This window comes from Chrysemys picta, chromosome 2 (assembly GCF_011386835.1).
Source record: "Chrysemys picta bellii isolate R12L10 chromosome 2, ASM1138683v2, whole genome shotgun sequence".
Taxonomy (NCBI): Eukaryota; Metazoa; Chordata; order Testudines; family Emydidae; genus Chrysemys; species Chrysemys picta.
Window position 1 is genome coordinate 149,328,761 of NC_088792.1, and position 23,091 is coordinate 149,351,851.

Genomic DNA, 23,091 nt, shown 5'->3' on the forward strand with positions numbered 1-23,091 from the left:
ACTATCACCTCTGTCAACCAAACTTGCAATCTACTCAAAACAAGATATCCAGTTAGATTGACTGGATTTATTTTCCAGAAACCCATGTTGATTTGCATTAATTATATCACCCTCCTTTAGTTCACTATTAATTGAGTCTCTTACCAGCCACTCCATTATCTTGAAATTCGCCCCCTCCCTCAATGTGGAAGAGGGATGTGCACCATTTCTCGCTCCCGTGTTAGAAATCACATACACTGGGGTGTGGATAGGGGTCGGGGCAGTCAGGGAGCAGGGGGGTTGGATAGGGGGTGGGGTCCCAAGGGGGCAGTTAGGGGTGGGGGGTCCCAGGAGGGGTGGTCAGGGGACAAGGAGTAGGGGCGTTTGGATGGGTCGGGAGTTCTGAGGGGGGCAGTCAGGGGGCGGAAAATGGGACAGGGCGGATAGGGTTAGGGTTTGGGGTGGCACAGCCTTCCCTACCCAGCCCTCTATATAGTTTTGGAACCCTATGTGGCTCTCAGGACAAAAAGTTTGCCCACCCCTGGTCTAGATCCATCCTCTTTGGAACCCCCTTTCAGGTAGTTGAAAGCAGCTATCAAATCCCCCCTCACTCTTCTCTTCTGCAGACTAAATAATCCCAGTTCCCTTAGCCTCTCCTCATAAGTCATGTGCTCCAGCCCCCCTAATAATTTTTGTAGCCCTCCGCTGGACTCTTTCCAATTTTTCCACATCCTTCTTGTAGTGTGGGGCCCAAAACTGGACACAGTACTCCAGATGAGGCCTCACCGATGTTGAATAGAGGGGAATGATCACATCCCTCGATCTGCTGGCAATGCCCCTACTTATACAGCCAAAATGCCATTAGCCTTCTTGGCAACAAGGGCACACTGTTAACTCATATCCAGCTTCTCATCCACTGTAACCCCTAGGTCCTTTTCTGCAGAACTGCTGCCTAGCCACTCGGTCACTAGTCTGTAGCAGAGCTTGGGATTTCTCCGTCCTTGTTGAACCTCATCAGATATCTTTTGGCCCAATCCTCTAATTTGTCTAGGTCCCTCTGTATCCTATCCCTACCCTCCAGTGTATCTACCATTCCTCCCAGTTTAGTGTCATCTGCAAACTTGCTGAGGGTGCAGTCCACGCCATCCTCCAGATCATTAATGAAGATATTGAACAAAACCAGCCCCAGGACCAACCCTTGGGGCACTCCGCTTGATACCAGCTGCCAACTAGACATGGAGCCATTGATCACTACCCGTTGAGCCTGATTATCTAGCCAGCTTTCTATCCACCTTGTAGTCCATTCATCCAACCTATACTTCTTTAACTTGCTGGCAAGAATACTGTGGGAGACCATATCAAAAGCTTTGCTAAAGTCAAGGAATAACATGTCCACTGCTTTCCCCTCATCCACAGAGCCAGTTATCTCCTCATAGAAGGCAATTAGGTTAGTCAGGCATGACTTGTCCTTGGTGAATCCATGATCACTTTCCTCTCCTCTAAGTGCTTTAGAATGGATTCTTTGAGGACCTGCTCCATGATTTTTCCAGGGACTGAGATGAGACTGACTGGCTTGTAGTTCCCTGGATCCTCTTTCTTTCCCTTTTTAAAGATGGGCACTACATTAGCCTTTTTCCACTCGTCCGGGACCTTCCCTGATCACCATGAGTTTTCAAAGATAATGGCTAATGGCTCTGCAATCACATCCACCAACTTCTTTAGCACTTTCGGATGCAGCGCTGTAACGATGCTGGTTCTGGCGGGACTCAACTGAGAGTGCCAATTCAGGACAAATTGCTTAAAACAGGGCAGTTACAGCCCAAGGCTGGGGTTTTTCCACCTCAAAGGCAAACCAAACCAGCCAGACAAAGAGAACTTTAGTCTCACCCCACTGGCTAACCACAAGTCACACCAGCAATTCCCTTAGACACTCCGGTTTCCCAGTATCACCACCAGTGCCACTCATTATGGAGACAAATGGTTATGAAAACCAATACCCCAGTAAAAGAAAAATGGTTCTCTCAATCCAAAAGGACCAAGCCCCAGACACAGGTCAATATACAGATCAGCTCTTACCCACAAATCTCGCTGTTGCCAATCCTTTAGAATCTAAAATCTAAAGGTTTATTCATAAAAGGAAAAAGATAGAGATGAGAGCTAGAATTGGTTAAATGGAATCAATTCCATACAGTAATGGCAAAGTCTTGGTTCAGGCTTGTAGCAGTGATAGAATAAACTGCAGGTTCAAATCAAGTCTCTCAAATTTAACTTCTGTGCCAGGGAAGATAATGGAGCAAGTAATTAAGGAAATCATCTGCAAACACTTGGAAGGTGGTAAGGTGATAGGGAATAGCCAGCATGGATTTGTAAAGAACAAATCATGTCAAACCAATCTGATAGCTTTCTTTGATAGGATAACGAGTTTTGTGGATAAGGGAGAAGCTGTGGATGTGGTATACCTAGACTTTAGTAAGGCATTTGATATGGTCTCACATGATATTCTTATCGATAAACTAGGCAAATACAATTTAGATGGGGCTACTATAAGGTGGGTGGATAACTGGCTCGATAACCGTACTCAGAGAGTTGTTGTTAATGGTTCCCAATCCTGCTGGAAAGGCATAACAAGTGGGGTTCCGCAGGGGTCTGTTTTGGGACCGGCTCTGTTCAATATCTTCATTAACTACTTAGATATTGGCATAGAAAGTACACTTATTAAGTTTGCAGATGATACCAAACTGGGAGGGATTGCAACTGCTTTGGAGGACAGGGTCATAATTCAAAATGATCTGGACAAATTGGAGAAATTGTCTAAGGTAAACAGGATGAAGTTTAACAAAGACAAATGCAAAGTGCTCCACTTAGGAAGGAAAAATCAGTTTCACACATACAGAATGGGAAGAGACTGTCTAGGAAGGAGTACAGCAGAAAGGGATCTAGGGGTTATAGTGGACCACAAGCTAAATATGAGTCAATAGTGTGATGCTGTTTCAAAAAAAGCAAACATGATTCTGGGATGTATTAACAGGTGTGTTGTGAGCAAGACAAGAGAAGTCATTCTTCCGCTCTACTCTGCGCTGGTTAGGCCTCAACTGGAGTATTGTGTCCAGTTCTGGGCACCGCATTTCAAGAAAGATGTGGAGAAATTGGAGAGGGTCCAGAGAAGAACAACAAGAATGATTAAAAGTCTTGAGAACATGACCTATGAAGGAAGGCTGAAAGAATTGGGTTTGTTTAGTTTGGAAAAGAGAAGACTGAGAGGGGACATGATAGCAGTTTTCAGGTGTCTAAAAGGATGTCATAAGGAGGACGGAGAAAACTTGTTCACCTTAGCCTTTAAGGATAGAACAAGAAGCAATGGGCTTAAACTGCAGCAAGGGAGGTTTAGGTTGGACATTAGGAAAAAGTTCCTAACTGTCAGGGTGGTTAAACACTGGAATAAATTGCCTAGGGAGGTTGTGGAATCTCCATCTCTGGAAATATTTAAGAGTAGGTTAGATACTTTCTAGACCATCCCTGTTAGACATTTATTTGGTCCTGCCATGAGGGCAGGGGACTGGACTCAATGACCTCTCGATGTCCCTTCCAGTCCTAGAATCTATGAATCTATAAGTACATCCTCAGCTGGAATGGATCATCAGTCCTTTGTGTAGAGTTTCCATTTGTAGCAAAGTCCCTCCAGAGGTAAGAAGCAGGATTGAAAAACAAATGGAGGAGAGGCATCAGCCTTTTATAGTCTTTTCCAGGTGTAAGAACACCTCTTTGTTCTTACTGTGGAAAATTACAGCAAAATGGAGTCTGGAGTCACGTGGGCCAGTTCCTGCATACTTTGCTGAGTTACAAGGCGTATCTGCCTTCTCTCCATGGGTCAGTTGTATAGCTGATAGTGCTTAATGGGCCATCAAGCAGGCTAGGCAGAGCTAACACCAACTTGTCTGAGAAGTGTCCCAGAAGCATAGCATAAGTTTGAAATACAGACAGTATAGAGCCAATATTCGTAACTTCAACTACAACATTGATACACACATATAGACAGCATAATCATAACCAGCAAACCATAACCTTGTCTTAGACATCTCATTTGACCCCTTTCATACAAGATTTGGTGCCACTACAGGACCTTGGTTGCAACCATGTTCTATACGGTCCCAGTTCAAGTCAATAACGTGACAAGCGCATCCGGCCCCATGGACTTGTGCTCATCCAGCTTTTCTAAATAGCCCCGAACCACTTCTTTCTCCACAGAGAGCTGCTCACCTCCTCCCCATGCTGTGCTGCCCAGTGCAGCAGTCTGGGAGCTGACCTTGTTCGTGAAGACAGAGGCAAAAAAAGCATTGAGTACATTAGCTTTTTCCACATCCTCTGTCACTCGGTTGGCTCCCTCATTCAGTAAGGGGACCACATTTTCCTTGACTTTCTTCTTGTCGCTGACATACCTGAAGAAACCCTTCTTGTTACTCTTAACATCTCTTGCTAGCTGCAACTCCAAGTGTGATTTGGCCTTCCTGATTACACCCTTGCATGCCTGAGAATATTTTTGTACTCCTCCCTGGTCATTTGTCCAGTCTTCCACTTCTTGTAAGCTTCTTTTTTGTGTTTAAGATCAGCAAGGATTTCACTGTTAAGCCAAGCTGGTCGCCTGCCATATTTACTATTCTTTCTACATATCAGGATGGTTTGTTCCTGCAACCTCAATAATTCTTCTTTAAAATACAGCCAGTTCTCTTGGACTCCTTTCCCCCTCATGTTATTCTCCCAGGGGATCCTGCCCATCAGTTCCCTGAGGGAGTCAAAATCTGCTTTTCTGAAGTCCGGGGTCCGTATTCTGCTGCTCTCCTTTCTTCCTTGTGTCAGGATCCTGAACTCAACCATCTCATGGACACTGCCTCCCAGGTTCCCATCCACTTTTGCTTCCCCTACTAATTCTTCCCTGTTTGTGAGCAGCAGGTCAAGAAGAGCTCTGCCCCTAGTTGGTTTCTCCAGCACTTGTACCAGGAAATTGCCCCCTAACACTTTCCAAAAACTTCCTGGATTGTTTATTCCAGTTATCCTGTTCCCTAGTGGGATTTGGCGGTTGGTAGCTTGTGCTTTACCAATTAGGACATTGATCCATAAGCATTCAAGTTCATTTTCCCCCAGCTTATCGGTGACTCAGAAACAGGTCATGCCATTGGATACTGTCGGGGAACCTGTGCAGCTGTGTTCATGAACATTTGTGCCCTGCTTCGGGACCCTCGGATTGAAGTGCATTGAGTTATTATTTGATTGTTAATACTTAGCCCTCACCCTTGCCCCCCACCCCAAGTTTTACCCTTCCCCTCCCCCCTCCTGTCACGCCCCTCCATTTGCCAAGTGTCCACAGGATATCAATGATGTCCTGACACCCCCACAGACGTCTCGGAGCCTCCCACCCCAGCAGCTGTGCCGAGGCAGACTCAGAGCTGGAATCTACAGACAGCTGCAACCTGCTGGGAACCCGCCACCAAACAGGCTCCAGGGCCGGAGCTCTAAAGATGGCCGTTCCCACCAGCTCCTCTGTGGAGACAAGACATGAAGGAGCCCGTGTCTCAGACTGTGTGGGTGTGGGTGACTGAGTGGGGTCTGTAGCTGACTGGCGGCCAGGGCCCGTGAACCGCCCCAGGCTTAGCGCAGTCCCCGGGGACCCTGCAGGATTGTCCTCCAGAGCTTTGCCCAGCCTGGCAGGCGATTCCACAGTCAAACTGATCTCACTGGCCCTGAGTGCCACCTCAATGTTCCCTGTGTAAGGCCCCCCTGCTGCCAACCCCCTCAATAATCCCTTCTGGTGCCCCCATGTGAGGCACTCACAGGCTGTTTGCCTGCCCCCACTCCCACCCTCACGCCAGTCCCCCAGCCAAACTGGGCTGGTTGGTCCCTCAGACCCTGCTCATTTGTGCCGCTCCTCCCTGAGCTGCCCCCGCTCCTCAGAGTCTCTCTCTATAGCTGTGCCCCTAGGGTTGCCAGGCGTTCAGCGGGAGCCCGGGGCAAAGGCAGGCTCCCTACCTACTCTAGCTCTGCGCAGCTCCCAGAAGCAGCCACCAGGTCCTCGCGGCCCCTAGGCGTATGGGTGGCCAGGGAGGCTCCCCGCACTGTCCCCACCCCAAGAGCTGGCTGCACAGCTCCCATTGGCTGGGAACCGTGACCAATGTGAGCTGTGGTGGCGGCGCCTGCAGACAGCGTGCAGAGTCTCCCTGGCCACCCATGTACCTAGGGGCTGCAGGGCCCTGGTGGCCGCTTCCTGGGACCCACGTGACCCTGCACCCCTAACCCCCTCCTGCACCCCAACCCCCCTGCCCCAGCCCAGAGTCCCCTCCCACACCCAAACTCCCTCCTGGAGCCCGCACCACGCCCACACCCCAACTCCCTGCCCCAGCCCTGAGCCCCCTTCTGCACCCCAGACCTCTCATCCCTGGCCCTATCCCAGAGCCCACACCCCCAGCCGAAGCCCACAACCCCTCCCACACCCCAACCCCCTGACACAGGGATGGGGGAGTCCAGCCAAGCTCCTCTGCACATCCCTAGCCCCCGGCTACACAGAGCCAGTCAGTGCACTAAGTGGGGTGCAGCCTGTGCCCCCAGGACTTGGAGGGGACAGCAGGGAATCTGCAAGGGGCTCCTTCATCTTCTGGGTCGGTTTCAGGGATTTCCCTACAGGGTTCCAAGGTTTTTTCCCTGGTCCTAGCCTGACAGCTGGGGGTGACATCCTCCAGCTCCCCACCAAGCAGGCACTGCCCCCCCCCCACCAGTGTTCTCCAGCGCAGGAACCCACGGGGAGCAAGGGGACCCATCAGTCCTCGTCCTGCCTGCTGAGGGAAGAGCCAGGGCCAGGTGTGGGGGTTGGGTGCTGACCTGGACCCTTGCCCATTAGACACAGGACCGAGACCCAGCGAGCTCATTTCACAGCAGCCAGCCATGCCTGGCTAAGCCTTTCAGCCACCCCCAACCACTGTGGGCCTGAAACCATTGCCCTGCCTTTATTCCAGCCAAACCCTTCTAGTAACTGAGTGCCTCACACCCATGGTGCGGATGGGAGCTGAGGCCTGTCTGCACAGCCAGAAAAGGGGTGATCTTACCTGGGTTAGAATAGCAGGTGGCCCCAGCAGCTTGGCTCTTACCTCAGCTCAGAACACCACTTTCTGCAGTGCAGACAGACCCTCGGAAGTTGCCCAAGGAAGGCTGAGTCCTGTGCTGCACCTGGGGTGTCCCAAGGCCCAGGCTCGTGCCCAGACCACTGCACCCTCCTTTGCAAACACTCTTGAGGGCATGGTCAATCCCCCAAGAGCTGGGCAATTCCTGCAGCCTCCAGAACAGAATGGTCAGTCACTAGGCGCAGCGAAGAGACCAGACCCTTTCTGGACCTGCTGGGATTCTCCTGCAGAATGCCAGGGGCTCTCTGCAGCCAATGTGGGGATGTCCAGGAGGGTCCATGCTGGAGAAGCAGCAATTTGCCAGTTTATTCCCATAAACCCACCTTTGGGACAAGCAACCTTCCTGCTTCACCCTCAATGGAATGGGCCTTGTTCATGAATATCAAGAGCCCCAGAGCTCCACCTCCAGGGACCCCACAATCCATCATCTGCAATGTCTCCATTCCTAGAACCTCCTGCCCTGAGTTTTCATGGCGCTTTGCAGATTCTCTCCCCCAGCATCTGTGAAATGTAGCCACCTCTTGGGTGGAGCAGCAGCCAGATAGAACATAGCATGTCGAACAGCAGTGCAGGGAAGCCCATAAAACAAGGTGCCAAGGGATGTCCTAGCAGAGCAGGTAGGATTTGGAGGGTCTGCATGTGATCTTCCCCATCTAAGCTCTCCCTACACCCCCGGGTGACATCTCGGCCCATTGGGGGCAGGTCTGAATCCCTGGGAGCAAATGGGGCAGGTTCTGTTCATCCCTCAAGGGAGACCCAGCCTTGGGGCTGCTGCAGAGATCCATGGGACATCAGGCTGAGCTCTACGGGGGTGGGCAAGCTGCCCTGGGTGCTCAGGCTGTGGGTGTCCCCGAAATGGACTGATAACCCCGGGGAGGGACATAGTGTTGGCTAATAGACGCTGGCTAGCATACATATAGTATGCTGATAATACTGCCCGAAGTATAGGTACTCCATGTGTTTAAGCGTGTATATTATGAAGTATTAGCATAGCAGTTCTATAGCCCAGATTGGCCTGTACCTTTGTTATAACCCTGCGCGCTTATGGCAAGTCTTCCAGAACTCCTTGCTGTAGCTGCTAGTCAGCCTTGGCCTGTCCGTAACAGAACAGGTGATTTTATTTCCTCAGGGCAGCAAGCAAGCAGCTGCCCACAGAAACCGAGGCGAGGCCTGCATGCCCCTTAGTCCCTGGCATGCATGTCTCAGAACACAGGTAAGGGGGCATCATGACCTGCATGCATACTGGATTCAGAGCTAGAGAGAAAGGGGCGCCCTCAGTACTAGAAACAGACAAGGTACAAAGATGATTAATTACGTTCCATTTCAAACGACGTACCAGGGACCTTTTCTGGGTGAACCGGGAGGGTATAAAGGGCTGGCTTGCGAGGTGTCTGCAGAAGGCGAATGGAACAGCACTGCGTGCCAGTGCATGGAACTGCTCTTCGGAGTCTGGGATTGTACAGAACCTCTGGGGCAGATTGATAAACCTGACTGACATGGGGCATTTGGTCTCTGGAGTATATTTCATAACAAAATAATGAACCAAAGTGCTGTCAAGCAACCGACTATCCAGTTTATCAACACAGCAGGTAAATGCTGGAGGGAGCAAATCTGACTTCTGGCTGGAGCAGCAGCCGCACAGATCAGACGAGGGGCCTGGTCCTGCCCAGGGCTGGACACGCTCCGCTCTCACTACAGCCAAAGGGATTTGAGGGTGCTCCGAGGTGTGCCCCTGGCTCCCACACCAGCAGTAAAGGCAGGGGACGTTCCCCTTGTTGGTGAATTTCTGCCCCGTCGCACCACAGGGCTAAGTGCTGGCAAGGAGCCAACTCCCAGCTGCTGTCCGTCCTCATGTCCCACTTCCCCGGCATGCCAAGACCCTCCCTGATTGGCACCTGGTTCGCTTGCCCTCAGCTGTCCCTGACACCCGACACACCTCCCCATCCCGCCTCCTTCCCAGGCGCTCCGGCTCGCCTGGGAAATCATTGGGTACGGGGGGGTGCAGGCTAAATTGCCAGGCCAGGGGAGCCAGATACCTTCTAACAAGCCGCACGTGGCATTGGGGGGCGCGTGGGGTCAGGAAACCCGATCCCTCTGGCCAGTGGCTGGCGACACTCGGTTTATTTATTTGCTGGAGAGGGGCAGTTCTGTCTGTCAGATAACTGGCGGGCGTGGAGGGATCCCTGTGGATGGCTCACACCACCCGTGCCATGTCAGTCGTCTGCTAATCCCCTCCCCCCGGCACATCAGCTCAGCGCCTGAGGCCCTCCTGGACTGGATTCCTCTTCCAGGCTCTGGGCGTTCCGTGAGGGCACTGCCCCGGACCGGGGAGCATGTCGGTGCTGCTGCCCTCGGAGGGGCTCCCCGGCACTGAGCGTGGAGGTAAGGAGCAGCAGGGTGAACCAAGGGACGTGCTCAGGGCTGGGGGACTGGGGCTGGGAGAGAGCTCCTGGGGATGGGGGTGCTGTCTCCAAGCTGGAGGAGCAGTGCGGGCGGGGAGGGGGACATCGACGGGAGTCGTACATGTTTCAGTGCAGTGAATGCTTGTCCCCACCCCCCTGCAGGGAGGTCAAGTCACCAGCATGCTCCTTGCTGGGCTGAATTCCCTCCTGCCGGTAACATGGAGTGTTTGGTTTGCACCGCAGAGCTCCTGCTGCCTTCCCTTGGCCGGAACCCGGCGGGTCGTCTCAAAAGCCCCAACCCCACCCCAAGAGAAGCCCAACCCCTCTGGGTTTCATTTAATACTGATGAGGCAGGCAAGGGGGCAAAGGAAACCTGCGAAACTGCAGGTTCGCTGCACGGCTTGGGCCAATCAGCGTCCCTCCATTTACACCAGCTGAAGCTCTGGCCCCTGAGGCTGAGATTTCAATGGCGCCGTTAGGACTGTGCAGACACAAAATCTGTATGGCTGTGAGGACACCCAACTCCTAGTGCGCACTGTTAGCAAGGGGTTATGCTGGGAGACTCGTTCCTCTACATGGAGGGTGGGGGACGGCACCGTAGGCCAGGATAACTGTGCCCACATCAGGGGCTGTACAGGTACCTACAGCCCTATAAAATCCCGTCCCTAATGGAAATTCAGTTTGGTACAAGCAAGCAGAATGGTAAAGGCAAAGGCTCCCCCCGGCCGCACTTTGCCTTTGAGCCCAAGGGCTGCGGGTGCAGTATGAACCCCCCGTCTTGGTGCTGCTGTGATGGGCTGTGAAGAGACCGGCCACGCTGAGCAGTGCTCCGGCTGCAGTCGGTCGGGAGAAGAGGCACAGGGTTCATGTCGCTCCCCCGGGAAAGCCAGGCGTTATTATTAGAGCGGCTTAAACATGTTCCTTCAACATTGCTTTCTGGCTGAAAACGAGTCCCTTTTCTAAATGACATTCGTCGTGGAACATTTTAGTTCTGAGAATTTTTTAAAAATCTAGGAACATATTTGGGAACAAAATGTTTTTCATTCTTTTGCTCATTTTGCAGAAAATACACAGCCAGCAGTCCTAGCGATTAGTAATAGTTCTAATAGAGAAATAGCAGAACACAAACTCCTTGGGAAGTTCACCCTAAGGCCCTGATCTCTGCACATTTTTTCTGATCTCTGCACATTTTTTACTTTTCTTTTCAAAGCGAGGTCTGGAAAAGGCAGGCTTTTCCTGCAGATGCCCTCCCCGAAGGCAGGTGTGCTGCATACACCCAGAGTTCCCTTAGCAGCTGCTGGGATGCTTTCATTCTGGTTTAAACAACGTTTCCCCCCTCTCTAAGTCCATCATAACCCAAGCAGACAGCATGCAGATAAAAAGGCTCCATTCCTCCCAGGGTCAGGAGTGGTGTGATGCTTCCCGGGGTGTCCAGGGTTGTGGGGCATCTTGCTGTTGTTAGTTGTTGTTCTCTCTGCGTGCTGCACTGGCTCTGGCCAGATAGCCCAGACAGCAGGCTCCAAACACACTGCCCAATAAGACCACAAGACTTGGTTTTGCAGTGAAGGCACCTGGCCAGGTTTGTTGTCAACTACGCATGGTCCTAGCTCCCCAGATCAACGTCTGCAGTTACACTAGTGCATGTGTGCTTGTTGCAATGGACACAGCTCTGTGAATGGCGGGATTTTCCATTCCCCTCTCGGCTGGCCGAAGACTCCCTCCTTTTTATACCCTGACACAAACAAGTTATGTGTTGCCCCTCTGACATGGTTAGTTACCACCCTTTACCTTGTACATGTTGGTTTGATCAAAACATCTCCATCCATCACGCTGACCTGGGGCAGAGGGTCAGTGTGTCCTTATATCATCTTCATGGAATGTGTTTACACCATAACCCTGTATCGGGGTGTTCTGGTACCACCCTTCTGGAATGTGTTTGCATGAGTGTCCTGTGCCTAGCATGTCTCAGGAACGTGTGTGTGTTTGCAGTGCCAGCCCTGTGCTTGCCAGGTTCTGTGAGCCAGACTCCTGCTCACAGCCTGACTTTTACTAACTTTGCTTTATATTAGCAGGACTTGACCACTACTTTAGTTCAGGCCTCACACTGGGCCTCTGATACAAGACCTCATGTCTCAGGCTCTCTTTCTACTATATTTCATAGAATCATAGAATATCAGGGTTGGAAGGGACCTCAGGAGGTCATCTAGTCCGACCCCCTGCTCAAAGCAGGACCAATCCCCAGACAGACTTTTGCCCCAGATCTCTAAATGGCCCCCTCAAGGATTGAACTCACAAACCTGGGTTTAGCAGACCAATGCTCCAACCACTGAGCTATCCCTTCCCCCACCTTTTGTCTTTTCATGGGGAGGATGTTTGCCCATCATCCCAGAAAAGCATAACACATGGCCTGAAGATGACCCAGTGGGCTAAATCCTGTTATGTGGTCACCTTACTTTACCATCCACATGTGCATGCCCCATCTGTCTCTTAGGCTACATCTACACTACAGGGGGGAGTCGATTTAAGATACGCAAATTCAGCTACGTGAATAGCGTAGCTGAATTCGACGTATCGCAGCCGACTTACCCCGCTGTGAGGACGGTGGCAAAATCGACTTCTGCGGCTTCCCATCGACGGCACTTACTCCCACCTCCGCTGGTGGAGTAAGAGCGTCGATTCGGGGATCGATTGTCGCGTCCCAATGGGACGCGATAAATCTATCCCCGGGAGGTCGATTTCTACCTGCCGATTCAGGCGGGTAGTGTAGACCCAGCCTCAGTCTGCACATTCCCTCTTACGACTGGTGAACAGATTTTATTTTCCAATTGTTTTTAGTCCCTTATGGTAGGCCTGAGAATGTTAGGTCTGGGACTTTGATTGAGGAATGTAGTTTTATGATTAAGCCTTGGAGGCACTCCCAGATAATATATATGGACATGGTATCTATGTGCAGTGTATAAGGGTGTAATGTGTATGCATACATATGACACCACCTCATATTTAAGCATCACAATCCATTTCCAAGCTGGTGTTGTAGTCTGGCCCTTTTACTTTGGTGCTGCAGATAGCAACACACTCCTAATAGGAGTTTCCTCACCAGCTGTGAGCAGACGTCAGGTTCAGCGCCTGTCCCCATCAGCCTCCAGCAGCACAAGTACAGCCTCCCAGGCCTCCCGCTCTCTGTACAGGTAACAGTAGACACATCACAAACCCCGAGTCCCTTGAGCATCTCTCCAAAGTGCCCAGGCCCTGAGCCACTGCAGAACTCTCAGATCCACTCTTCCCAAAGGAACAGCACACCCCAGCTTGCAAGACTCAGCTCAGGACCCCAACTCTGCTTAACATACAGCACCGAAAGCCAGGTTTAGTGAAACCACAAATAAATGTATTAGCAAAGAGCAGAGATTCAAGTGGTTGTGAGTAAGAATGTGGGAAACATAGAACACAAAATCATCACATGCTTTCTAGGGCCTAATCTTAACTAACAAGACATTCCCCTGACTCCTACAGGATAGTTTACCCCAAGTCCTTTCCCCAGCATTTTCAACCACTTTGGCTGAGATCCCCCTTCATAAGACAAGCTTGTCCTCCCAGATGAAAGGTACACGCAGTGATACCCTCAAATGTTCATTGTCCTTCTCAATCGGACTCTCCTCTGCTGGTTCACTTTTTCCTTAAATCTCTCTTTGCAAATTGCACAAGCCTTCGTTAGCCCCAGCGTAGACTGCCAAAGGAGGCCAGTTCTGAGCCACACAACACTGGATTTACATGTGAACAGACAGATAGAGAAACATTTCTTGCCTGACAGAAAACCTGCTTTACATCTTTCTGGTGACCAGTCCCTAGTCACAGATTTGAAGAACACAATTTTCAGGTATATCCATAACTCCTTACACGACATCCATACGTACATCCTACAGTGAGGATGATGACCGGCGTGACGCAGGCTTTCTGTGGAGACCTTACATGTCATTCTTTTGGTGAACCTAGGGATCCCTGTCCCCCCCTAAAAACAATGAGGAGTCCGGCGGCACCTTAAAGACTAACAGATTTATTTGGGCATAAGCTTTGCATCTGAAGAAGTGGGTTTTTAACCACGAAAGCTTATGCCCAAATAAATCTGTTAGTCTTTAAGGTGCCACCGGACTCCTCGTTGTTTTTGTGGCTACAGACTAACACGGCTACCCCCTGATACTTGTCCTGCCATGTACTCCTGTGCCCATTGGCATCAAGAGGTCCTTGGGGCACAGCCCGATCCTGGTAGATCTTCTCAGAGACTGTTACACCAACTGGGAGCGTCTCCACCTGTGGGGGTTACCGGTGGTAGCATGTGTTCTCCTTGGTGGTACGAGCAAGCAGGACCACGCCCTAGAAATGGAGCCTGGAACCAGCTGGGTATTAACAGAGACTGTATTGTTAATTGGCACAATCCTGACATCTCCCTTTGTGTGGAATCCTCTCCTGGAGTCAGTGACTGGTTGGCTGGAGTGAAGGTTTCAGAACTGGGACCAGTAACACTAATTGTTAGAAACTCCAGAGGCAAGTCCCTTGGGATAAGCCAACAAACAGGCCGATGCCGCCCCACTCTCCCTTTTCTTCTTTCTCTTGGGCCCTGACCCTCACTGTAATTCTCCCTGAGGATACCTGGCTAGGCCTCCTGCTGCCGATAAGCCCTACCGCAGCCCCTTAGACACAGGCAAGCAAACTCTGTAGGGTCGCTCCTCTGAACAACCCTAGCAAAGATGCTGCCCTTTGCAATGCCAAGTACCAGTGTTCTCGCCTGCCCGGATGGTGGTGGGAGATCCGCTCGCTAGCTGATCAGAGCATAGGTGCCAAGCTAATGTGGGTTCCCCTGGCTTCCCACTCCTCCCTGCTCTTGCCACCCACCACCCAATGCCTGCTCAGCGACATGGCCTGAGCCCTGCAGAGCCAGCCCAGGAGATGGGGGCAGCTGCACAAGGTGCGGGAGAAGTGTTGCAGCGCCACAGGGTGAAAGGAGCCATGGAGAGGGGAGCCCAACACAGCCTTGTGCTGAGACCCTGCGTGGTGAGATGGAGTGTCACCGCTCTGGAGCCAGTGGGGTTGCACCTGTTGACGGCAAGGCTGGTATAAGAGAAGACACTCTGTTTGCCCTGAGACATGGCCAAGGGGCCCCCAGCAGGGGCTGGGTGGACACTTCAAGCAGTGCTCTGCCCATCTCCATCCCAGCCCTCTCATCTGGGGATCCCAAAGCACTCAAGCCCTCCCAGCCGCCCACAGATAGGTTCATTCTACACTGGCCTGGGAGGTAGGGGCATCATTAGGGTTCCACCTCGTCCTTGCTGGGCTGAAAGATTCCCTATAGTTTGCAAGCCCCCCAACTTGGGCTAAATTGTGAGCAAACCCACCCCCTTGCTAGGCTCCTGGGAGGGGGACACCTTTCTGCAGGGGGCAACTCTGCCATGTTTGCTTTGAGGATCATTTGAGCCCTAGATTTGGGATGGGAGAGTAACAAATCCCACAAAGAACGCCACAGACAATCCAAGCCCTGAGCTTTGCTGGATTATTATCAGCCATTTCATAACTGGGGAAATGGAGGCACTGAGAAGGGCTGGGACATGCCTGAGGTCACGGAGTGAGGCAGCAGCAGAACTGCACACAGAACCCAGGAATTCTGAATCACGGCCTGCTGAGGTGGGCCTACAATCCTGATTCCCAGGACCCTGCTCCCACGAGAAAATCCGGCCTCCCTAAGTGTCATGCTCCTGTACCAGATGTGGACTGGCTACAGAGCTCGCTTATACACCCCACCTGTGTTCATCGTAAGATCCTTTGGTTCTCTGAATTCACATGAATCTGCAGCTAGGCTTTTCAAAGTCTCTCTGGTAGAGATGTCTGTACACTGGATAGTACAGGTCTGTCGCATCTTACGCTGGGGTTACATTCCGCAGTCAGCGCGTAAAGCGAAAATCGCATATAGTCAAAATTACATTGAGTGTAATGGCGGGCGGAATCACCCGCACTACAGGTACAGTATTAAAGTTGTTATTTTTCTCTCTTTTTTTGTTTTTGCCGACCGCGTAAAGCTGAAATCGCGCATGTTAAATGCGCGTAAGATGTGCCAGACCTGTACAGCGTTGTCTCTTAAGTTGATTCGTACTGGATCTCCTTTCAAAAGTCCAATATCATGAAATCCTCTGTCAAGTTCTTCCACTTTTCTCACTAGGCCCAGCATGGTGTCCATGCTGTGGCTGAGAAGGCTATTGGTCTGTGGTCCTTTGATCACAGACACACTGAATGCATAGCTTTGTAGGTTGTTTCTGTGATCAACTGGCCCATGCAATTCAGAATCCCTCCAGGGCTAGTCAGGTCCAGGAGCGCCACCAGCTTTTCCGCCACCCTAGGCGGCGGAAGGTCCCGCCCCGAAATGCCACCCCCCACAGAGGCGGCGGAAGGTCCCGCCATGGAAATACCGCCGCAGATGCCACCCCCCAAATTGCAGTGCCCTAGGCAACCACCTAGGTCGCCTAATGGTTTGCGCCGGTGCTGGTCAGGTCTGTGTCAGGTGACTTCAGCTCTGGGAGCTGACTGTAACATCAGCTCCTGAATCAGTTTTAAAGTCAATAGTCATGCCATCATTATTCAATTTCACTCTCCAGGCAGGCTCTATGTTATTACCAGGGACAAACCCCAGAAATAATGGCTCTTGATTGTCTGTAATATGAGTCAACTCCCTGACTGCTTTCACGCAGGAAACAACTACAAAATGTCCATGTTTCATGTATTTATTACACTGTTTGCCTCTGGTTGAACATGCATTATCTCTTGGGATATGACTTTTTCCACACCTTGTGGATGTAGACTGGAATTGGTCCCCCTTAGCCTGGAAGTTCTCCCTCCTTGCCTCAGGGGTTTTATGATCTTCACTTTTAACATTCAAGTGTCTGTTTGTAGTTTCTCAGCTAGTTTCAGATTTTCCAAGTTGCTCCTGCCCTTTGTTCTGTTTGACTAATTCTGACTGCTTTGCTACCTGCATAGCTGTATGTAGGGTTAAAACTTTCTTCAACTGTAACTGCTGTGAAAGGTTTTTATCTGTTAACGCAATACCCAGCCTGTCACCAATATTTTCATATTTTGCATTCCCAGAATCACAGTTTTCAGCCAATGTATGCAGAGCTCTTATAAAACATTCAACATTTCCCCCTCATTCTTGAATTCTCTGGTGAAAACATGTGCTTTCACACACCCTAGTTATCTGAGGTATAAATTATGCATCAAACATAGCCAAAACCCTTTCACAGTCATCTTTGTGACTTGTGTCTTCAGTAAAGTCAAACCATTTAAAGATAGGCTCTGCCTGCTTCCCCATAGCATATATTAAAGATGATACCTCTATATACAGTTTCTTTGTGGAGTTGAATAGCAATGCTAAATCTTGCAAAATATTGTTTCCAGTCTGTCCCTTCTGAAGGTTTGTTGAAGCTGATGTTCTTGGGGGCATTGAAGAGGGGTGTTGAAGGCATGCTGATGAGATCCTGCAACCTTTGTTGCTTTGTTCCTTCTGTTTGCAACCTTTGTTGCTGTTTTCCTGCTATTTCTGTTCTTAGTTTACTCCTGACACCATGTCATAGTCCTGTACCAGATATGGACTGGCTACAGAGCTCGCTTGTACACACCACATGTGTTCATCATAAGATCCTTTAATGCTTTGCCAGACACGTCTGAGGTTCATTTAAATGAGGTCTTTTACACACTTTGCCACCTAGTGGTTGAACAGTATAACACAGTTTAGCATTCCACTACACTAGGAGCCTTTGCACATGTGGGCATCCTGCCTGCAGGACTGCTGGCTCACCTGCCCTGTCACTCAGCCGGAGAAGGGCCGCTCAATGGCTACAAACCACCCTCATCCTGGAGGAAGGAAATGATCAGTCTGTGGAGCATGTGGGGAAGCCTGTAGGTTGAGAGTTGGAGAAACTCCCTGCAAAGCTAGATCCATCCATTCTATTGGCTGGGAATCTCCCTCTCTGTCTAGATTAATAGTATTTAAGGCCAGCAGGTGCAGTGACCCGGCTAGGTTCGGCTGTGCTAACGGGGAGGCGAGGCAGAGGCAAACCAAGACAAAAGGGGTGATTTTAAAGTTTTCGAACTTTATAAGGGAAAACCCCCAAATTGTACCAGGAGGATAAATAATGTAGAACATTCCCAACGACTTACTACATAAAATAATAAACTCTAGGTTACCAACTCAGTAACCTTTGTGAGCGTGTACACACTGAGCAGCTAGTGCCAAACACACTGTTACTAACAAGAACAAGAGATTACTCAACAGAATAGACGGTATCACTTCAGAGAAGAATCAGCTTTTCCTCTCCTGGGCTGTAGCTCCAGCGCCACTCTTGCCGTCCTGCTCTTTGCTTCTCTTCGCCTTGACGTGCTCCTTAGATTCGAGGGTCCTGGGGTTGTACCTCTTTGCAGTGAGTTCATCCATGAGCAGGGCTTTGTCATCTAGTGCACGCTCGTTTGTCCACTAGGCACCTTTGGTCTGTCAGTAGCTGTTCAAACGGTCATTCTCTCTGTTCACAGACTTAGGTCCTCTGTGGGTGGGCATCTCTTTGACTGGTTTTAGGACCTGTTTATATCTAACAGCTTTTTGATCAATTTCCTTTTTCACCAGTTTCAGGGTTTTTCCTGGATACTCTTTCTGGTGCGTCTGTAGATTTTATTTCCTTCTACTTCCTTTCTCTAACCGTGTCTGCTCACATGCCCCGGTCTGGTTTTTTCCGCTTCTCCTGACCTGAAACTTTTCCTATTTACCTTCTTTCCTCCGTCTCACTTCCCAGGCCTTACTCTAGTCTCCTGGTCATCTTTTATTTGATCACCTCACCTCCAATCCACACTCTGGTTCATCCACTAGCTCACCAGCTTGATTCTTTGCCCCCTCTTCAGCTCGAGCTGCCCTCACTGGCCATCTCTCTCCCCAGGACAGCACGCTGGTGCTGCTGCATCACCGCTGCAGCAGGTGCCAGTGCCAGGGTGAAGCGTGCTACAAAGGGACCATTAAATCATCCAGTGTCCCCCATATAGCACAGGCCAGAGAACGTCGCCCTGGTACCCCTACACTCAGCCCAATGACATGTGTTTGACTGACGCATCTTGCAGAAAGGCAGCCAGGCTTCCATAGGAGCTGGAGTTCACTCCCCCTCACTGTTAACAATTGGTGCCTTTTCTAATTGGAATGTGTCTGGCTTCAGCTTCCACCCATTGGGTCTTGCTCTGCCTTTCTCAGCTCGACGAAAGAGCCTTTTAGTGCCTGGTATTTCCCCCCATCTACATATACACTGTAATCAAGTCACCTCTCAATCTTCTTTTTGATACGAGTCTTCCATCCCTCCAGTGCCTGATTTCGAAGCTGCTGGCTTCCAAGCCCTCCTGCCCTGTGTCCTCTGTGCGTTAGAGAGCTGGCCACGGGGTTGTGGTTATAACTAGGACTGTCAAACGATTTTAAAAAGGAATCCCAATTAATTGCTAACTTAAAAAAATAGTCACAGTTAATCGCAGTTTTAATCGTGCTGTTAAACAATAATAGAACATCAATTCCAATTCAGCATAGAAGCACGTCCTCTGGAATGGGGGTCGAAGCATGACAGGGCATACAAATGTTTAGCATATCTGGCTCGTAAATACCTTGCAACAAGGGCTATAACAGTGCCATGCGAAGGCCTGTTCTGACTTTCAGGTGACACTGTAAATAAGAAGTGGGCAGCATTATCTCCCAAAAATGTAAACAAACTAGTTTGTCTTAGTGATTGGCTGAACAAGAAGTAGGACTGAGTGGACTTGCAGGCTCTAAAGTTTTAAGTTGTTTTGTTTTTGAGTGCAGCTATGTAAAAAAATAATAATTCTACATTTGTAAGTTGCAGGTTCATGATAAAGAGATTACACTACAGTACTTGCATGAGGTGAATTGAAAAATACTGGTTCTTTTTTTACTATGCAAATATTTATAATTAATATAAAGTGAGCACTGTACACTTTGCATCCTGTGTTGTAACTGAAATCAATATATTTGAAAACGTAGAAAAATATCCAAAAATATTAATAATCCATTTCAATTGGAGTCCTATTATTGTTTAACAGTGCGATGAAAACCGCGATTAATCGCAACTATGTTTTTAATCTAGTTAATTGGTTTTGTGTTAATTGCTTGAGGTAACTGTGATTATTTGACAGACCTGGCTATAACTTCTTTGTGTGTGTATCTGTGTGTGTGTGTGTGTGTGCGCGCGCGCGCCTATCCCAGCCTCTGGGAGCGGGAGGTTGACCCAGGAGAAGGCTCAACCCAGCTCTCACACTCATTCCATAACCACAAGCCTCTCCCTCTTCTCCGAAGCCTGTGCTGGCCTGAGTGACCCCTGCTGTCTTGGCAGAGAAGGACACTCCAGTGCCGCTAACGGAACCCAGGGATGCGTGACACATCCCCCGTGGGCCAATCCCTAGGGGCCTGGGGTCTGTGACAGCATCCCTGGCTCCTTGGCTCACGCTGCAGAGCCTCCTGTGTTTAGCTTTGGGCTGGCCCACATGGTGATTCTCCCACTGACCCCCTCCTCCCCCTGGCTTTCTGCAGCAGAGAATGGGGAGAACTCGCGGTACAAGTCGTCCGGCTCCAGTGGCGAAGAGGAGCTGAACCTGGGCAAGAAGAAGCTGCGGAGGCAAAGGACTCACTTCACCAGCCAGCAGCTGCAGGAGCTGGAGGCCACCTTCCAGCGCAACCGCTACCCTGACATGAGCACCAGGGAGGAGATCGCAGGCTGGACCAACCTGGCGGAACCCAGGATCAGGGTAAGCAGGAGCCTCCTCAGACACTCCATTAGGGGGCAGTCTCTACTGGAGTGGGCCCCAGGCCTGACGGGCTACAGTGGCTCAGCCCGCGGTCTGCCTTCCCCTCCAACTGTAGCTTTTACTGAGTGGGGCCTTCAGATGAGTGGGGTTTGTGTGAGAGCCTCCAGAGGAGCGCTGCAGCACAGAATTCCACTCATACACTGAAGGAGTCGCTCCATTAGCTGGTAGCAGTAGCAGTAGTAGACCATTGTCCTCTGGCAGGTCATCCACTACAGAAGCATACAATGCACACTGTGCCAGTATGTTACAAGTGCCGACGGCAGGGCCAGGAACCCTTTGCTGTACAGGCCTGGTAACGGTGGGAAGAGGACGTCTCTCAGCATTGCAACTCCTGTCAAGTCAATAAGCAATTCCTATCCACGGCTCCTGGGGCTCGAGTGGAATGGAGGGGCAGCCCTTTGACTCCTGCCGTGCTGCCGTAGTGCCTCTGGTGCCACAGAGCTTGGGCTTTCCCTGCCCTGTCTGCAGCTTGGAGGGCTTGCACTGGCAGAGACCGGCAAAAGCTCATCACAGGGCTGAGTGAGTCTGTGGGGTCGGGACAGGCCCCCGGACTGGGGCACAGGAATTCATCACAGAGGGAGACAAAATTGCCAGGGTCATTCCAGGTGCTGGGGCGACTAGGGCTGCTGTTTGGGCCAGATTCAGACCTGGTGTGGGCAGGCGCAGCTCAGGAAGTTGGTACCAGGTTGCACGGGGCCACGTAGTGCTGCGAAGATGCCAGCTTGGCATCCCTAGAGCCTTAGTCACCAAGCAGGGACCATGTCTGCAATGCCCAGGCAAGCCCCAGGCTTGTACCGGAGACGAGGGGGGGGGCGGCTTCAGCCTCCAGGGGTCATTCAGTCCCTGGCCCCTCTGCCAACTGGGGATGGGGGGGTGCTTTGAGGGATGTGTGTTCACCTGCTAGCAGCTGGGCTGAGCCCCACCAAACGGTCCCCAGCTGGGGATGCCCGTGAGTCTCTCCTGGCTGAGACAGGGATGGCACAAGCTGCTGAGAAGTGGGAGGCAGGTTGATTAGCTGCAATGCTGGCTGCTGCGCCATTGAGCTCAAAGCAGGCTTTTCTCCCCTCCCCGCTCTCTCTCTCTGAAGGTCTGGTTTAAGAACCGCAGAGCCAAGTGGCGGAAGAAGGAACGGCACCTGCAGACCGAGCTGTGCAAGGGGGGCTTTGGCCCCCAGCTGAACGGTCTGCCCAGGGGCCCGTATGAAGACCTCTACCGCAGCTACTCCTACAACAGCTGGGCCCCCAAGGGCTTCCAGGCCAGCTCCCTCCCCGGCAAAAGCTTCCAGCTCTTCAATACTGTGGATCTCAATTCCTTCTCCCAACAAGCCATGTTCCCAGGGGTGGCAACAGCCTCCATGCCCAGGGTCCCGGCCCTGGAGAACTTCAACAACCTGGCCGGCCCCGCCAGGTCTCCCGCCCCCACCTACGGACCCGAAGCTTCGCCTTATATGTACAGGGACTCCTGCAATGCAAGCCTGGCAGGGCTGAGACTCTGGGCAAAGCAGCCCCAGCCCCTTGGCCTCGAGGTCCTTCCAAGCCCAGCCGCGAGCCCCAGCTCCTGCCAGTACACACTGGACAGGCCCGTGTGAAGGGGACCCCAGAGCACCGATACCAGCCCCCCTCGCCAGACTGTATAGAGGGGCGGGGGGTTCTCTCACCAAGGACAGTGTGGAAGGAGGGGGGTTCCCCAGTCCTGGGACAGTGCTGCCCTCAAAGCCCATGCACCCCACCTCCCTCTGCCAGTGCCTAGCTCAGGGAGCCCAGGGGGTGCCAAAGGCCATGAGTAGCCCAAAAGATTGTGGCTTAGCCCAAGACCAGTAGATCTAGCCCCCGACAAAGCTCACTGCAGGCAAAGTGCAGCACTTTGGGTTAAATTTAGCGGAAAACGCCATCTAAGATATCAAACAAGTAACAGACTCTTGGGAGGAGACAAATGCCCCCTGTGAGGGGAGTGGAGGAGGGGAGACCTGGAGAGGTCTGGACACAGGGCTCTGGGACTAGCCTGCTCAGCAGGCACAGGGAAGGGTGTGAAGCTGTTCTGAGTTCTGCACTTGGTGGCATTATTATCTCCAGCTCTTGCCAACGAAACAGAGACTCCGGAGCTCAGGCTGTGGCTAGAGCAGGGAGCTTGGAGAATTCCATTCCCCGCGCTGGAAGGGAGTGCCAGAGGGTGAGCCGAGGGGCAGGGACGGTGTGTCTGGACTCCAGCGGATAGATCAGGAGCCCTGGAGTCTATTTCCAACGCTAGCATTTCCTCACCATGTGACAGTGGGCAAGTCCTGTCCCCTCCCTGTGCCTCAGTTTCCTTGTCTGTAAAATGTTGGTAACAGTGCTGACCGGCCTCACCAGAGGACTGATTCATACTTGTAACATGCTTTGGGCTCCTTGGGAGGAAGGTGTAATAATGTCGGTGCAGATGACATCAGAACCGGGGGAGGGGTAAATAACACTGAGGACAGTCACTGATACAGGGTGTTCTGGATCGCTTGGTAAGCTGGGTGTGAGCAAACCATGTGCAGGGAAGTTCTCTGGCCTGTGTTATGCAGGCGGACAAGCAGACTCACTAGATGCTCACAGCAGTCCCTTCTCACCTTAAAATCTCTGAATTTAGGTGCAAACTATTCTTTGACCTTGTAAAGTCGGTGCAGGCCTGCTTTCGGATCT

The 23,091-nt window shown here is 51.3% G+C and overlaps 1 protein-coding gene across 1 annotated transcript; it reads left to right on the top strand.

The window, feature by feature from the left end:
* The first annotated feature begins 9,110 nt into the window (after positions 1 to 9,110).
* On the top strand, positions 9,111 to 22,758 carry LOC101944397 (pituitary homeobox 2-like). Its single transcript, XM_005279263.4, has 3 exons — positions 9,111 to 9,527; positions 20,154 to 20,368; positions 21,516 to 22,758. The coding sequence occupies exons 1-3, from the start codon at positions 9,479 to 9,481 to the stop codon at positions 22,014 to 22,016; spliced, it is 765 nt and encodes a 254-aa protein (XP_005279320.2). The 5' UTR covers positions 9,111 to 9,478; the 3' UTR covers positions 22,017 to 22,758.
* The last annotated feature ends 333 nt before the right edge of the window (positions 22,759 to 23,091 follow it).